Source organism: Salvelinus alpinus, chromosome 32 (assembly GCF_045679555.1).
Source record: "Salvelinus alpinus chromosome 32, SLU_Salpinus.1, whole genome shotgun sequence".
Classification (NCBI taxonomy): domain Eukaryota; kingdom Metazoa; phylum Chordata; class Actinopteri; order Salmoniformes; family Salmonidae; genus Salvelinus; species Salvelinus alpinus.
This window is the reverse complement of record NC_092117.1, coordinates 15518109-15533645: the sequence shown is the minus strand read 5'-3', so window position 1 is coordinate 15533645 and position 15537 is coordinate 15518109. Positions and strand designations below refer to the sequence as shown.

The window sequence follows — 15537 nt, the reverse complement described above, 5'->3', positions numbered from 1 at the left end:
AAAAAAAATGCTAAACTCCAATGTAAAGCCCAGGAGGCAACCATCATGTCAGATCGTGAAATGCCCATTCAAATACATTTTTACATGGCCAAATTATTAATGGCCTGCAAAAAATGGAGATGAGGAAGATATGGCAGTGGATACCCCGCAGTGAATGTCAATCATCAGTTGAGGGATCCTGAAACAATGATTGTGAAGATGGTGGATTTCGTTGCGTTTATTGCGCAGGTGCTAAATTGTAGTGGCCAAACTAACAAGAAATCAAAGAAATTGGATATCATTGTAAATGCGGTAAAGGGTTTTTGGATCTCCAGGACTTCATAGCTGAGACATTGCAGGGAATACTATCTGAAGATGTTCCCCCCTCTCGGGCACCATTTATTTAATTTTTATTTAAGCATTATTTAACTAGGCAAGTCAGAATAAATTCTTATTTACAATGACGGCCTACCAAAAGGCAAAAGGCCTCCTGCGGGGACGGGGGCTGGGATAAAAAATATAGTACAAAACACACATCACAACAAGAGACACCACAACACTACATAAAGAGAGACCTAAGACAACAACATAGCATGGCAGCAACACATGACTTCACAGCATGGTAGCAACACCACATGGCAACAACATTGTAGCAGCACAACATGGTACAAACATTATTGGAGCCTGTGTAGTGATCTGAGTAGACATTTGAGTAAGACTGAGTATGATTTGTGTGTGTGTTTTGTTTAATGCTTTATAGGGGCTCCTGAGTGGTGCAGTGGTCTAAGGCACTGCATCTCAGTGCTTGAGGTGTCACTACAGACACCCTGGTTTGAATACAGGCTATGGAGTCCCATTGGACGGTGCACAATTGGCCCAGCGTCTTCCAGGTTTGGCCGATGTAGGCCGTCATTGTAAATAAGAATTTGTTCTTAACTGACTTCGCTAGTTAAATAAAATATTATGTTTTTAAAGCTTCCCCCTTTTTTTGAGTTAACGCTGCTTAGTTTTCACCCCACCCAATAGATGGCGGCAATACACCATTGGAGGATGTAGTCCGCCGTAAAACCCCACCAAAGAAGAAGAAATAGACGTCACACCGGTTCCTTTCCAAACTTCCGTTCACAGTTCATATAAATAGATAAATTTTAACTACAGGTATGGCAACTCAAAACATTGAACTCTGATGTGCAATGGACCGATATATATCGGACACCGATGACCAAGAACAACCGTTGTTGCTCAGTCAACAAGATGATAAAGTCGAAAGAGGTGAGCGAGTGCCAGCTGAAACACCTGCCTTGTTAGATAGCTAACTAATATTTACAATCGGCGTCCTTAAATTGACAGACTACAGAAAAAATGCCTGCTAAAAAAAATGCCTAGTAACTTACTGTTTAATTTCGAAACATTCGAATAAATGATCTGCGTAACTAGCTAGTTACAGTAGCAAACTCACGTTAATGCCTCTGCTGCTTGCATACTGCCTCACCCTTTTCTTTGTTTACGAGAATCAGGTGATGGAAAGAAAGCGTACCCTAAACGCGCTTCAGCCCAACTTGAACCAAACATTTAATCAGGTGCTCCGCTGAGACTTAAAAATCCCAAAAACATTCCTTAACCCCAGGGCACTTTAAAAAAACGTATTTACACAGGTAATATAGAGAACTGTTCATAATGTTTTGGCTCGACTGTATGATTTACGGTAAACCATAGTCTTCAGCTACTTGTTTGATCAGCCCGTGCATGTCCATTTGCTATTAGTGACATGTATTATTGAAATGGTGGGGTCCAAGGGCCACCAATCAAATGTGTTGTCCCGTGGCCCAGAAAACCAGGTATGGGTAACTGAACTGCATAAAAGTGGCGTTGCAAAATAAGTGGGTGGATCGACATAAGTTAGTGTATGGAAACCTAACGTAGCAGGCGTAGAAAGACAGTTTCCACTAGTTACCACACAGCCATAAAGTCATCTATATCGTAAAAGTTAATGAAAAATAATATTTACTTTTTGGTCTTAAGGTTAGCAGTGGGGTTCGTTTGAAAAAACAATTTTAAGAAGATAAATTGTGGAAATAGGCGGGGTTTAGGACTTTGGCTGTAGTAGCTAGTGACGACCTACAATGATACCTGAGGTGGATTGAAAATACTGTATTCCTGAACCTGGCTGTTGCCTATTTAGCTAAACCGTTTAGGAGAACTAACGTGGCAGGTTAGGAGAATGAGTTAGGCTTAGCTGAAATGCTACAAGGAAGCAGCAAGCAGCCATGCAAAGCGGTCTTGCGTGGCAACCAATTTGCCCAAAAATCTATTTATGTTTCAACAGCATCATATCCCATATGATTATGTGATTCCTCCGGTCCGGTACCTGCTATAATATCTATCTGCAGACTGCGGTTACTACATGCCGTGGCCACTACATGCCACACACAATGTGTGTCACTACAGACTGGGCACACTGCCATTGAGGCTGCTAGCGCTGTCTCTGGTCCACACACCAGGTGGCGGTAATGCACCAATAACGTTGGATGCCAACCGCCCAAAAAACCCACAGGAGGCTTCTAGCTAGCTAGGACACCGGCACACATTGTCCTTCGCCCCAGCCTGCCGAGCACTGCTCTCCCGCAGTTCTGTTAAGGTTACTGCAGTGCAAGTAGCTAGCTAGTGTAGCAAACCCAACTCTTGTCTGGCACTACCCTCGCCGTAATGTTAAAATAACTGCAAGAAAGCAGTGCTCGTCAGGCGGGATCAAAGGACACTGTACCAAGGTCCTAGCTAGCTTGGAGCCTCAATGGCAGTGGGAACGGTATGTAGTGATGCGTAGTGGGTGCAACATGTAGTGGGCGCTGTATATAGAAACTGCAGTCCCCATATAGGGTAGGCCGTCAATGTAAATAAGAATTTGTTCTGAACTGACTTGACTAGTTAAATAAAAGTTTAAGGTTTTTTTATGTAGTGCTAGGCGGTATACCGTAGTTGACGATATACCAGTATTGCTGCACGGACCGGTTTTTACTTTCACTTCTATAGCGGTATTTGAATGTTTTGGTTTGTTAAATGTGATACGCCTGTAACGTCCAATTTTGGTGTTCGCTACTTGAGTCATCTCTATCCATGCTGCCTATACAGACAGACTTAGCCCCGCCCCCTGTCACTCAAGGAGAACATTTGTTCTTAAACCAGGCTGCATGGGCAATACAGCACATGCAACAATGTTGATGACATCGATGCTGTTTTCATTTTGCTTCTTACTATAAATCCACTAGCGTTCTATAATTACACTATTGGTTTGTGTTTCTTAAATCTGCAAACAGCTAGTTTGGTCTTTTCTTAGCAAGTTGGGCCGCTAATCGCTAGCTAGCTAATAAATGTACTGAGTCAGAGCAAACGTAATTAGCTATATATACAGCCTGATAATACCAGGGATGGTGTAGACCTAAATCAGCACGTTGTCTAAATTAGAGGAATGTGCGAAGCAAGAAAGTTAGCTACATTAAAGTAGCTAAGAGAACATTCAATGTAGCCAAATATTATAGAGTCCCCTAGGAAACACTTATCAACAGTTCCTACCCTGTCACAATAACTCCTCCCTGGCACTTTCATTCGTAATGGTCAAACAACATTGAATTCAAATTGCCCACTATTATATTCTAACTATAGAATTAGAATAATCATTCTATTTCCATGATTCCAACAGTTCACCAAAGTGTTTTACTCTAAATTGCAAGTCAAAGCGCAGTTGCAGCATTTGGTTAAAAAAAAGGTCTAGATTGTTTGCCCATATCGTGCAGCCCAACTTTGCAGTGTGGAAATGAGTGCAACAAATGCAGAAGTTGATGAAAATGCTGACATGGTTTTGGTTGAATTGAACAGTAGAAAACAATCACAATGCAGAAAGGCCCATTGAAATCACTTAGAATAGTGCATGACCCTAGCACTACTCATGAAGAAATTGATGAACTTTTATTATTCAAAAACATTAAATACAATGTTTAAAATATGATATTTTGGCCAATTTCTTAATTATATTTTAAAAAAGTAACCTTTTTAACTAGGCAAGTCAGTTAAGAACAAAGTCTTATTTACAATGACAACCCATTGTTCCCCAGTAGGCCAACTGCCTTGTTCAGGGGCAGACGACAGATTTTTACCTTGTTAGCTCAGGGATTTGATCCAGCTACCTTTCGGTTACTGGCCCAACGCTCTAACGACTAGGCTACCTGCCGCCCCAACAAGTTGTAGGCCATATCGCCCAGCCCTAGATAGACCCTACTCGGTACATGTGTTGCTTTCTGCAATTATGAGAACGTGTGTAACAATTGTAACCAAGATGTAAGACTTTTTTACAAGTTGTCGATCACAAATTCTTAATAAAAGGATCTCCAAAATGATGTAGACATTTTACGGTTTTGTTTTCTGGGTCACAAAACACTTTTTGGTTGTTGGCCCTTGGACTAATAGTGGGACATTCCCCTGCGAGACAGATGTTCCTTCAGGGCTCTCTAACTGGTCTCCGTTTTAAACGGTCCTTAATCGCTAGTGATGAGGGGGGGGGGAATAGTTATATATCGGGATATTATTTTTGAGGATCGTATCGTATACTCCTTGACTCCACCTCTCCTTAGGCCCAGGAATCAACTTAGGGTATGTATACATAAGGTCGATTAGCCTACTGGGAATGCGCTTCTCTTGTAGCAAATAGAAGCCACCAAGCAGGAAACAACACATCCAATTTCTCAATCTGTTAAAAGGCCATAACGTTTTTCTTCTGGACAGATCAATATTGGTTAAGCATATTGAGTTTGAGAACTACGCTAAATAGCTTATGGAAATGCACTCAAGTGTGTTACGGAAATGGATGTCTGCTGTCCTGTCAGGTAAGAATTTAGGCAGTCAGCCTGTTAGGCCTATGTAACTGTCGAAGTTGCCCTGTTTTGTGTTTTGATATAATGGAGTGGTAGTGGTGGGAGAAGTAAGGATAATCCAGTGTTTCCCGAACAAGAGTGGGGCCTACAAGCAGTCTACCATGTGAACAGCAGTTGAATATGGGGGACACAGTCTCACCTTTTAGTTAACTGACCACCGTACCTTCTCTGTGTAGTCAGTGCCACTGTTTTAATATTTCTCCATGTTTTCGTGATTTGCATTTTCTTCTTGCCAGCAGTTTATTGCTTGTGTCGTGGGTTGTAGAACATATGTCATTTACAACTGTTGCAGGTTTATTTTAAAACAGGCATTTAAAAAAAAACTGGTTTACCAAGCATTTGTTTCCTATGCATTATTTACCAATATTACCATATTCATCTGTCAAATATTTATTCTAGACCTGCTGGTGCCTCAACTGTCAGAAGTAGCCTGTAGGCCTAACCATTTAAATGAACAGTGAGCCATCCCCTTCACTCTGAGTTGCATGTCTTATATTACCTCCAGGTTTAGATACTCCATGGTAAAGAGTAGACAGACACCTTTTCATTCCCACAGACATCGGTTTTGAATGGTGGTCATGAGAGGAATAGTTGTCAGGCTGCATGAAACAAGCTTCTGTTCTGGAAGGAAGGAATGCTTTGGGTAATAAAAGTATGCCATGATTCAACAATAACAATCTTCAGTCTCATAAACTGCTCTCAGCCATAGCTAATGGTACTAAAAACAGATATGCTGTAGGACAGTGTTTCCTCTGAAAACAATGTGTAGCAGTGGATCACAAAGGGGGTCCGAGGTACAGGCCTTTTAGGGGCACAGGATTTTAGGGGCAAGGCCATTTGGCCTTCCAAGAGGTTCCCAATTAACCAAAATAGCCAATTACATGTACTTGACAACCAAAAAACAGGAGCTTATTCGCTTAAGAAAAACAAGTGGTATGCAAATGTACATAAATATTAGCCTAAGTGTTGAAGTGTCGGTGATAGCCTTTGGCTACATCATGTCATGTCCAGACCTATGCTGACATGAGGGAGGCACCTGAAAATGTAGCCAAACTTTAATGAGACTTTTAATTACATCTACAGTACCAGTCAAAAGTTTGGACACCTACTAATTCAAGGGTTCTTTATTTGTAATATTTTCTACATTGTAGAATAATTGTGAAGATATCAACTATGAAATAACACATGGAATCATGTAGTAACCAAAAATATTTGAGATTCTTGAACTAGCCACCCTTTGTCTTGGTGACAGCTTTGCATGCACTTGGCATTCTCTCAACCAGCTTCATATGCCTTGTTAATTTGTGGAATTTCTTTCCTTAATGCGTTTGAGCCAATCAGTTATGTTGTGACATGGTAGGGGTGGTATACAGAAGGTAGCTATTTGGCAAAAGACCAAGTCCATATTATGGCAAGAACAGCTCAAATAAGCAAACAGAAGTGACAGTCCATTACTTTAAGACATGAAGGTCAGTCAATCCTGAAAGTTAAGAACTTTGAAAGTTTCTTCAAGTGCAGTCACAACAACCATCAAGCGCTATGATGAAACGGTCTCATGAGGACCGCCACAGGAAAGGAAGACCCAGAGTTACCTCTGCTGCAGAGGATAAGTTCATTAGAGTTACCAGCCTCAGAAATTGCAGCCCAAATAAATGCTTCACAGAGTTCAAGTAAAAGACATCTCAACCTTAACTGTTCAGAGGAGACTGCTTGAATCATCCCTTCATGGTTGAATTGCTGCAAAAAAACTACTAAAGGACATCAATAAGAAGAGACTTGTTTGGGCCAAGAAACACGAGCAATGGATATTAGACTGGTGGAAATCTGTCCTTTGGTCTGAGTCCTAATTTGAGATGTTTGCTTCCAACCGCTGTGTCTTAGTGAGATGCAGAGTAGGCGAATGGATGATCTCTGCATGTGTGGTTCCCACCGTGAAGCATGGAGGTGTGAGGGTGCTTTGCTGGTGTCACTGTTGGTGATTTATTTAGAATTCAAGGCATACTTAACCAGCATGGCTACCACAGCATTCTGCAGCGATACGCCATCCCATCTGGTTTCCGCTTAGTGGGACTATCATTTGTTTTTCAACAGGACAATGATGCAAAACACACATCCAGGCTGTTTAAGGGCTATTTGACCAAGGAGAGAGATGGAGTGCTGCATCAGATGACCTCAACCCAATTGAGGTGGTTTGGGATGAGTTGGACCGCAGAGTGAAAGAAAAGGGGCCAAAAAGTGTTCAGCATATGTAGGAACTCCTTCAAGACTGTTGGAAAAGCATTCCTCATGAAGCTGGTTGAGAATACCAAGTGTGCAAAGCTGTCATCAAGGCAAAGGGTGGAAACTTTGAAGAATTTAAATATATTTTGATTTGCTTAACTTTTGTTTAACAAATCTTTGTTTAACACTTTGGTTACTACATGATTCCATATGTGTCATTTCATAGTTATGATGTCTTCACTATTATTCTACAATGTCGAAAATAGTAAAAGTAAAGAAAAACCCTTGATTGAGTAGGTGTATCCAAACTTTTGACTGGTACTTTGTATATATACAAAGTATGTGGACACCCCTTCAAATGAGTGGATTTGGCTATTTCATCCACATGTTGCTGACGGGTGTATTAAATCGAGCACACAGCCATGCAATTTCCATAGACAACCATTGGCATTAGAATGGCCTTACTAGAGGTCAGTGACTTTCAACATGGCACTGTCATAGGATGTCAGTTTGTCAAATTCACAGAAGCGTGTATTGTGTAAAAGAATGTCTGTCCTCGCTTGCAACACTTACTACGGAGTTCCAAACTGCCTTTGGAAGCAACGTCAGCACAAGAACTGTTCACTGGGCGATCCATGGGTTTCCATAGCTGAGCAGCCGCCCACATGCCTAAGATCACCATGCGCAATGCCAAGCGCTGCCATTGGACTCTGGAGCCATTTTTTTGGAAACCAGGCGAACGTTACCTGCCCGACCGCTTAGTGCCAACTGTAACGTTTGGAAGAGGAATAATGGTCTGGGGCTGTTTTTCATGGTTCAGGCCCCTTATTTCCAGTGAAGGGAAATCTTAATGCTACAGCATGCAATTACATTCTCAACGATTCTTGACTTCCAACTTTGTGGCAACAACAGTTTGGGGAAGGCTATTTCCTGTTTCAGCATGATAATGCCACGTGCACAAAGCGAGGTCCATACAGAAATGGTTTGTTGAGATCAGTGTGGAAGACCTTGACTGTCTGGCACAGCCCTGACCTCAATCACATCAAACACCTTTGGGATGAATTGGAACGCCGACTGCGAGCCAGACCTAATCGCCTCCCTAATGCTCTTGTGGCTGAAGTCCCCGCAGCAATGTTCCAACATCTAGTGGAAAGCCTTCCCAGATGAGTGGAGGCTGTTATAGCAGCAAAGGGGGGGACCATATTAATGCCCATGATTTGAAATTAGATGTTCGACTAGCAGTTGTCCACATACTTTTGGTCATGTGTGTGCTAAACGACAGTCATGTTTTGCAAATAATGTAATGTAGGGTAATTATTCATGTCTAAAGGCTTGCTTCTGTGACATACTCGAGGCATTGTTCATTCCGATAGGAGAAAGGACTTTGCGCTTTGCAACATCACCCTCCTTGCAATCTGAGTGGAGGCAGTCAACATTTAGATACAATTTATCCATAAATGTAGTTACTTAAAACCTGGACTTTTATTTTTTTGCATTTGAGGCATATCTTACCATGTTCCGACCATAGGCATGTTAAGGGGATTCTTTTTTTAAACCCTTCCTCATTGACACCAGTATTTCAAATTTTTCGTTGTCCAGCAGCCAGACACAATCCTAGTCATATTAACAACCCATGCTTGTTGATGCGGCTTTAGAGCTTCCCTCTTTCTACATGTCAAAAGGATATTTTTATCTCTCATATGAAACCGCGCACTTTTGAGGACAGTGTTTTCCTGCTAATTGCCTTTTGGAACAATCGCACTTATAGCCTACTGCCGTGTGCACATTGCTGCATTTCTTTTTTTTTTTATAATGTGAAGAAATAACCTAAGTTTATTACAATTTTAAGCTAAACATTCTGATCTGTTGCATCAGCCTCATTGCGTAAAAATATATTATGTACAGTGATTTGTATTAATTTGGGATCTATTGGGTGCCACAACTCTCCCAGAGGATTTTTGGAATATTTATTTCTCACACAGGACAAGCTCACCAATAGAATAGGTAAACTTTTGTTGGGGGATAGTAGATTGAAATAGACTAGTGCTTTTGCTGTTCGTTAGGCCTACTCATCTTGTTGGCTGTTGAAGTAAATGTGGGCAGTTCTAACATCTTCAATATGCGACTCGGAATTCAATGAGAAGGACTCGCGCCGTTGCATCCCTGATGTGTCGTACTTCACTTGTAGCCTACTTCAGAGCTGCAATGCCTGTGAAGGACCTGATCACGTGACAGGCATTGGCTAATAAGAATTGAAATATCCGAGACACCCACGTGAGTGAGAGGTTCTTTGGAGTAGGCTATGCTGATTGGCAGCCGGGAGAAGGGAATTATAATTATTATATTCAGTCCAAGGGCACAACTGCCACTTTTGCCACAAGGCATAAATTGTTTTAGAAGGCATTATGGCCAAATTCGAGCCCTGCCAAGGCCACCCCCCAGATCTTTTTTTTAAATTTACGACTGGAAAGGTCAGGTCTGGTGACTTTTTAAAGGACATTATTAGAAATATATATATATATATTAAATTATGCTGACACTTTAAAGTTTAATTTCTACCTCCAGAAATGAGGCCAGTAACATATTTTAGTAAAATTATGAATTTTCTTTTATATATTGCACTGTGCATGTCTTTCTGTGGTTGCCACTACTCTTGCTCAATTAAAAATGTAATCTGTCATCACAAATGAAGTCTCTCTAAATTAAGTTGAGGTAGGGTAGCCTTTTTAACGAAGACCAACAAAACAAAAAAATCACCCACGATTGCAAGAATTGTTGTGCTTTGACTGCTTGTTAGACTGCATGTTTCCCTCCCCATGGCACTTGAATGCGCCTCCAAGGAAATATTTATCTCGCATAAATCAAATTGCATTGATCACACACATTTGTCAGATGTTATTGCGGGTGTAGCTAAATGCTTGTATTCCTTGCTCCAACAGCAGTGTGCACAACAACTAGATAAATCAGACTACCCCATAGTAGAACAGTTTTTCTGTTCTTTACTCGTTTTGTTTGTTAATGTGGACTATTCTAGCATCTTCAAAGTGCACCTCGGCAGAAATATCTTTCACTGCTGTTGAATATTGTGAAGGACAAAAGATGTAGCTGTCAACATTTAGCTTTCTCATAATAATGTATTATCCTGTGATATTGTACTGTGCCTGATCCAATTAGTTATAGCACCTCACAACTCTCTGTTTCTCTGGTCTTCCCTCTCTCTCAGCCCCTGCGTGCTGCTCTTCGAGGTACGGTCTGTCTCTGCTCTCCTGTTATGGTTTCTTTGTGGCCTATGCCCTCAGGGTAAACCTCAGCGTTGCCATGGTGGACATGCTTAACAACACAGACGCCAGCGGCAACACCAGCAAATCAGTATGTCCTGCACACTCCAGCCCTGCTCGCCCCACATACAACCACACTGTGAGTACCACCAGCCCAGCTCGCCCCAACACAACCACAATATGAGTAACCATGTAATACCGACGACCACTATGACTGCACACATTACACAACCACACTATGACTGACTGTAACACTTAATCACGACACCACATGATTAGCAACCACATCTGTTGACTGTCTTGTTTGCTCTGGCCAGACAGAAAGCATTATCTGTGTTTTTGTGTGTCTGGCAGGCCAGTGTGTATGACTGGGACTCTGAGACCCAAGGCTGGATCCTGGGCTCCTTCTTCTACGGCTACATCCTGACTCAGATCCCAGGGGGCTACCTGGCAAGCAAGTATGGGGCCAAATGGCTACTGGGCCTAGGAATCCTGGGAACTGTGGTTTTCACCCTCCTCACCCCCATGGCTGCCGACCTGGGTGCAGGCTACCTTATCGCTGTCAGAGTATTGGAGGGTATCGGAGAGGTAGTGTGCGTGTACACGCAAGATTTGCTATACTCATGAGAACTCACACTTTATCATCTGTATGACCTCTAATCACAAAAAAAATAAAGTGGGTTATTTTGCTCATAATGTTTACCTGACTACTTCTCAGTGTGTACCGAGTCTGTAACCCAGGGATATTTTTGTATTTCTCAACAGGGAGTGACGTTTCCAGCCATGCACGCCATGTGGGCATTTTGGGCCCCGCCAATGGAGAGGAGCCGATTGCTCACCATCGCTTACACTGGTAATGCTCACTTTTATCCCACCCTGCACACACCCTTTCTTACTCTGGGAACTCATGTTTGCATGTGTGGCTTATACTTTTCCTAAATGTAGGTGATAAAAAAATTAAAAAGTATATATATTTCTCCACAAAGCAGTTTAATAAAAATCTCCTCTCTCCAGGTGCTCAGCTGGGTACAGTGGTCGCCCTTCCCCTGTCTGCTCAGATCTGCTTTTACCTTGACTGGACCTGGGTCTTCTATATCTTTGGTAAGGCTAGCAGAGGGTTTTCCGTAGTGACAGTTTTGTCTGTTTTAATGCTTACAAATGCAAGGAATACAGACACTGTTTCCTTGTTTTATACAATCTTTTTTTACAGAAAATGAAGGGAAGTTAGTGAAAGTCCATGTCACAAGCAATGCTTGTTTAAAAAAAAAAATGTATATTTGAGTTATTTAGCAGACACTGTTATCCAAGCAACTTAGTTTGTGCATTATTTGACTGTTTTTAGGCATTGTGGGATTTGTGTGGTTCATCCTGTGGGCGCTCCTTGTCAGTAACACTCCCAGCACACACCCGCGGATCACAGAACAGGAGCGACTCTACATCACTTCCTCCCTGAAGAAGGAGGTACATTGCAAAAGCAGCTGGGAATTGTAGTGTCTGAACTAAGGCCCAATCTCTTGATCAAATGGCAGACTGGTTGTGTCAGGCTCGTGAGGATTTAGTTCATAATTGTAGAATACAATGAAGTTGTGTAGTATATCTGAGAAGAAAATAAAAAAAAGTGTTACAGTAACGGTGTAAAATGTCAAACTATTTGGTGTAACAACATTCAACTGGAGGAACACATTTTGCTGCAGTCATAACTTTTTTACTATATTTGACTTACATTGGCTAGAAACACCCCCCCCCCCCTTTTTTTTTTACATCCACAAAGTGCTTTTCTCAGCCACCCTCAAATAAGCCTGTGAGAACAGTGATATTTCACGTGCAAGTCAAGTGGTATTTTAAGATGGTAGTCTTTTGTTCTCTTGTTCAGCTCACTTCGTCGGGTGACCACATCCCCTGGGGGGCCATCTTTACGTCCATGCCGCTGTGGGCCATAGTAGTGGCTCACTTCTCCTACAACTGGACATTCTACACGCTACTCACTTTGCTGCCCACATACATGAGTGATGTTTTGGGCTTCAGCATCAAAGAGGTGAGTTTATACACTTGTTCTGAGTTTATACACACCCACAGACTCTTGTTATTAACCCAGTGTTTCCTCATATTAGAACGGTGCCCTGTCGGCTCTGCCCTACATTGGCTGTGGGCTGCTGGCCGTGCTGGGAGGCCAGCTGGCTGACTACCTGAGGGAGAACTGCTTCTACCGGACTGTGGTTGTCAGGAAGGCCTTCAGTCTCGTAGGTGAGGAGCAGCATCATCGTAACACACACATGCAGTCATGCTTACACAAGACACATCTCTGCTCACGATCTGCCAATTCAAACACCCACATGGTCGGTCTTTTAGCTGTATCTCACTTTACCTCTCCATTTGGATAAATCAAGTTTTTGTTGTCAATGTCTTCTATGTATGTAGCCTACATTTACCATATTCGGTCTGTGTATGTAGGTATGATTGGGCCGGCAGTGTTTATCGTGGCTGCTGGGTATACAGGCTGTAACTACATCCTGGCCGTAGCCTTCCTTTCCATCTCTTCCTCCCTGGGCGGAATCGTTGCCTCCGGCTTCAACATCAACCATCTCGACATCGCCCCATCGTAAGACTATTCATCACTATTGATACTGTTACAATGGTAGTGCTTAATTTTAAGCAAGAGAAATTACCAGAAATGTACTTAAAATGGCATAGTAAAACAGAAATAACCATCAAATTGTCTTGTTGTGAGATGTATAATTGTCTAGTGTGAATGTTCCTTTTCCCTTTTAGTTATGCTGGAATTTTGTTGGGAATCACCAACTCCTTTGCCACAATACCTGGTATGGTGGGACCAGTCATAGCAAGAGCCTTGACCAAAAATGTAAGAATCACATCTGGTTTCATCATATTTTTCAGACAATGAAAGCAGTGTCACAAAACTCATGATTGTTGGAAGTGTAGGGTGTGTGTTGGGCTCAGGATGTGGGTAAAAGTTGCCACTTATCTAGGATCAGCTTAGCCTTAACTAGTATTTGGGAGAAACAAGGCAGCACTGACCTTAAACCAGTGTATAGATGGGGGCAACTTCAACCTACTTTATTGGTCTCACAGATGGCTCTGTTTCCTATTGTAGAACACTATAGAGGAGTGGCAGACGGTGTTCTACATCTCTGCTGGGATCAACGTGTTTGGAGCAGTTTTCTACACTGTGTTTGGTCAAGGTGTGGTGCAACCCTGGGCTGTCCACAATCCCCATTCCCATGGCAACTGAGGGGGACAAAGGGTGACCCCCTGTGGACCAAAATTTACTCACAGCCATGGGACGGTTTCAACCAAGCTATTCTACACCACCCTAGTGGGGAAATAGCCTTCTAAAGTAACCTTTTAATATTTTAATGTTTTTAGTTTTGGTAAGTGGACCCAATAATGGGTATAAGTGCATTTTTTAAAATCAATTCATATTTTACTCTTTGTGTAGGCTCTTGTGATATGATAACCTCTTTTAGTGTTTTACTTTGTTTACAGGTAAGAGTTAGCTTGTTTTTAAATTCCGTTACATTTCAAGTCTTAAATGAACTGACAAGTAGCATTTCCACTGTCATTTGTTGCTCCTCTGTTAGATGCTCAGGAGGGGAAAAAAGCCATATAAATTAAGGTTTTTGTATGTAGCAGAGTTATTGCCAACTGAAAGAGCACAGTCACCCAGGATTGTGAGAAACTTTGTTTTTTTTGGCCTTCCGCTTGTGCCTAAAGTATAGAACTATGATCATCAATCCAGTATATTTAATCTAATCAATACATGTGACAGAATACTGATAAACAGCAGTATTCCCTGTGTAAATTTGTCTACCATCCAAATCTGTCTTTAATTTATTATTTTTACTGATCAGTTATGTTTACTTGCTGGACCAACTATAATGACTGAGTTAAAGGGATTATCTACGTGATTTATTTTTAATGACTACATTTCAGAGGATGGAGAGCTGTTTTACGCACAACTTACAATGTTAATCATGGCATACCGCCAATTTGGTTGCTTTATGTGAGGGTGATATTTATTGCGCAGGCTTTGTTTCCCCCACCTAAAGGAACAGACTTATGTTTGAGACCTCTAATGGTCCGTTTCTCAAATTGCCATTTCATCGTTATGTTAGTTACATACTGTCTCTGTATAAGCTTTGTACACAAGGCAGCGTTTAGACATTCTGATCTATTTTCCATTTAACTGGTCTTTTGACCAATCACATCAGATCTTTTCCCATCTGATCTGTCAAATCAGAATTGGGCTGCCTGTTATTGCTCGCAACAATGTAACTGGAAATCAAAAGGTTATGCCTGTACTCCAAATATTTAGTTATGGCATCCCTTGGCAAACCCAACTACCAAACCATCTGGGCTCCTGAAACTGATCTCAATATAAATAACTTTTGGAAAGCTAATTTTGAGCTAGCCATGAAAAGAGAACCCTTTAACTGGGAAAGAATATTGAAAACCAATTGAGTCAGCCGACAGGTACATATTTTATAAACATAAATTGAAATGGATAATGTACCTGTAAACCCATCAACCAAAAATAAACTGGTAATAAATTGAACTGTCTAAACGCAGCCACAGTAATCACATTATCTTAAATGTGGATATTGGCATATTTGATGCTTGATCTTTTAAGAGGTCAAATGAGGAACCGCACATTTCAGTCAATGACCGATGTAAGTCTAATAAAGCATTTTAAGGAAATCATATTGAATATGCATGGGTGTCTTGACTCATTTAAGCTGTAACTACACTGACAAGTTAATTTGGTAATTCTAAAGCCAACCAGGGTATGGCTGTAAAGTTCAATCATGTGCCTGTGCAAAACATGGATAATAGTCTTATACAGTGCCTTCAAAGTATTCACACCCCTTGACTTTTTCCACATTGTGTTACAGCCTGAATTTAAAATTGATTAAATAAAAGCAGACATTGAATTACCCTTTGTTCATGGTGAAGTTATTAATTACACTTTGGATGGTGTCAATACACCCAGTCACTACAAAAATACAGGTGTCCTTCCTAACGCAGCTGCCGGAGAGGAAGGAAACCGCTCAGGGATTTCACCATGAGGCCAATGTTGACTTAAACAGTTCAAGTTTAATGGCTGTGGTAGGAGAACT

General features: G+C 41.5%; 1 protein-coding gene across 2 annotated transcripts; it reads left to right on the top strand.

Moving 5' to 3' along the window:
* Positions 1–1081: 1081 nt before the first annotated feature.
* On the top strand, positions 1082–15128 carry slc17a5 (solute carrier family 17 member 5). 2 transcript variants are annotated; one of them, XM_071379545.1, is made up of 11 exons: positions 1082–1251; positions 10348–10541; positions 10757–10990; positions 11168–11255; positions 11417–11503; positions 11745–11863; positions 12276–12437; positions 12514–12646; positions 12854–13001; positions 13172–13262; positions 13515–15128. In XM_071379545.1, exons 1-11 carry the CDS (start codon positions 1173–1175, stop codon positions 13650–13652), a joined length of 1473 nt encoding a protein of 490 aa, XP_071235646.1. In that variant the 5' UTR covers positions 1082–1172; the 3' UTR covers positions 13653–15128. The 2 variants fall into 2 exon arrangements, with proteins under 2 accessions (XP_071235646.1, XP_071235647.1); XM_071379546.1 differs by lacking the exon at positions 1082–1251 and adding an exon at positions 4752–4856.
* Positions 15129–15537: the final 409 nt, after the last annotated feature.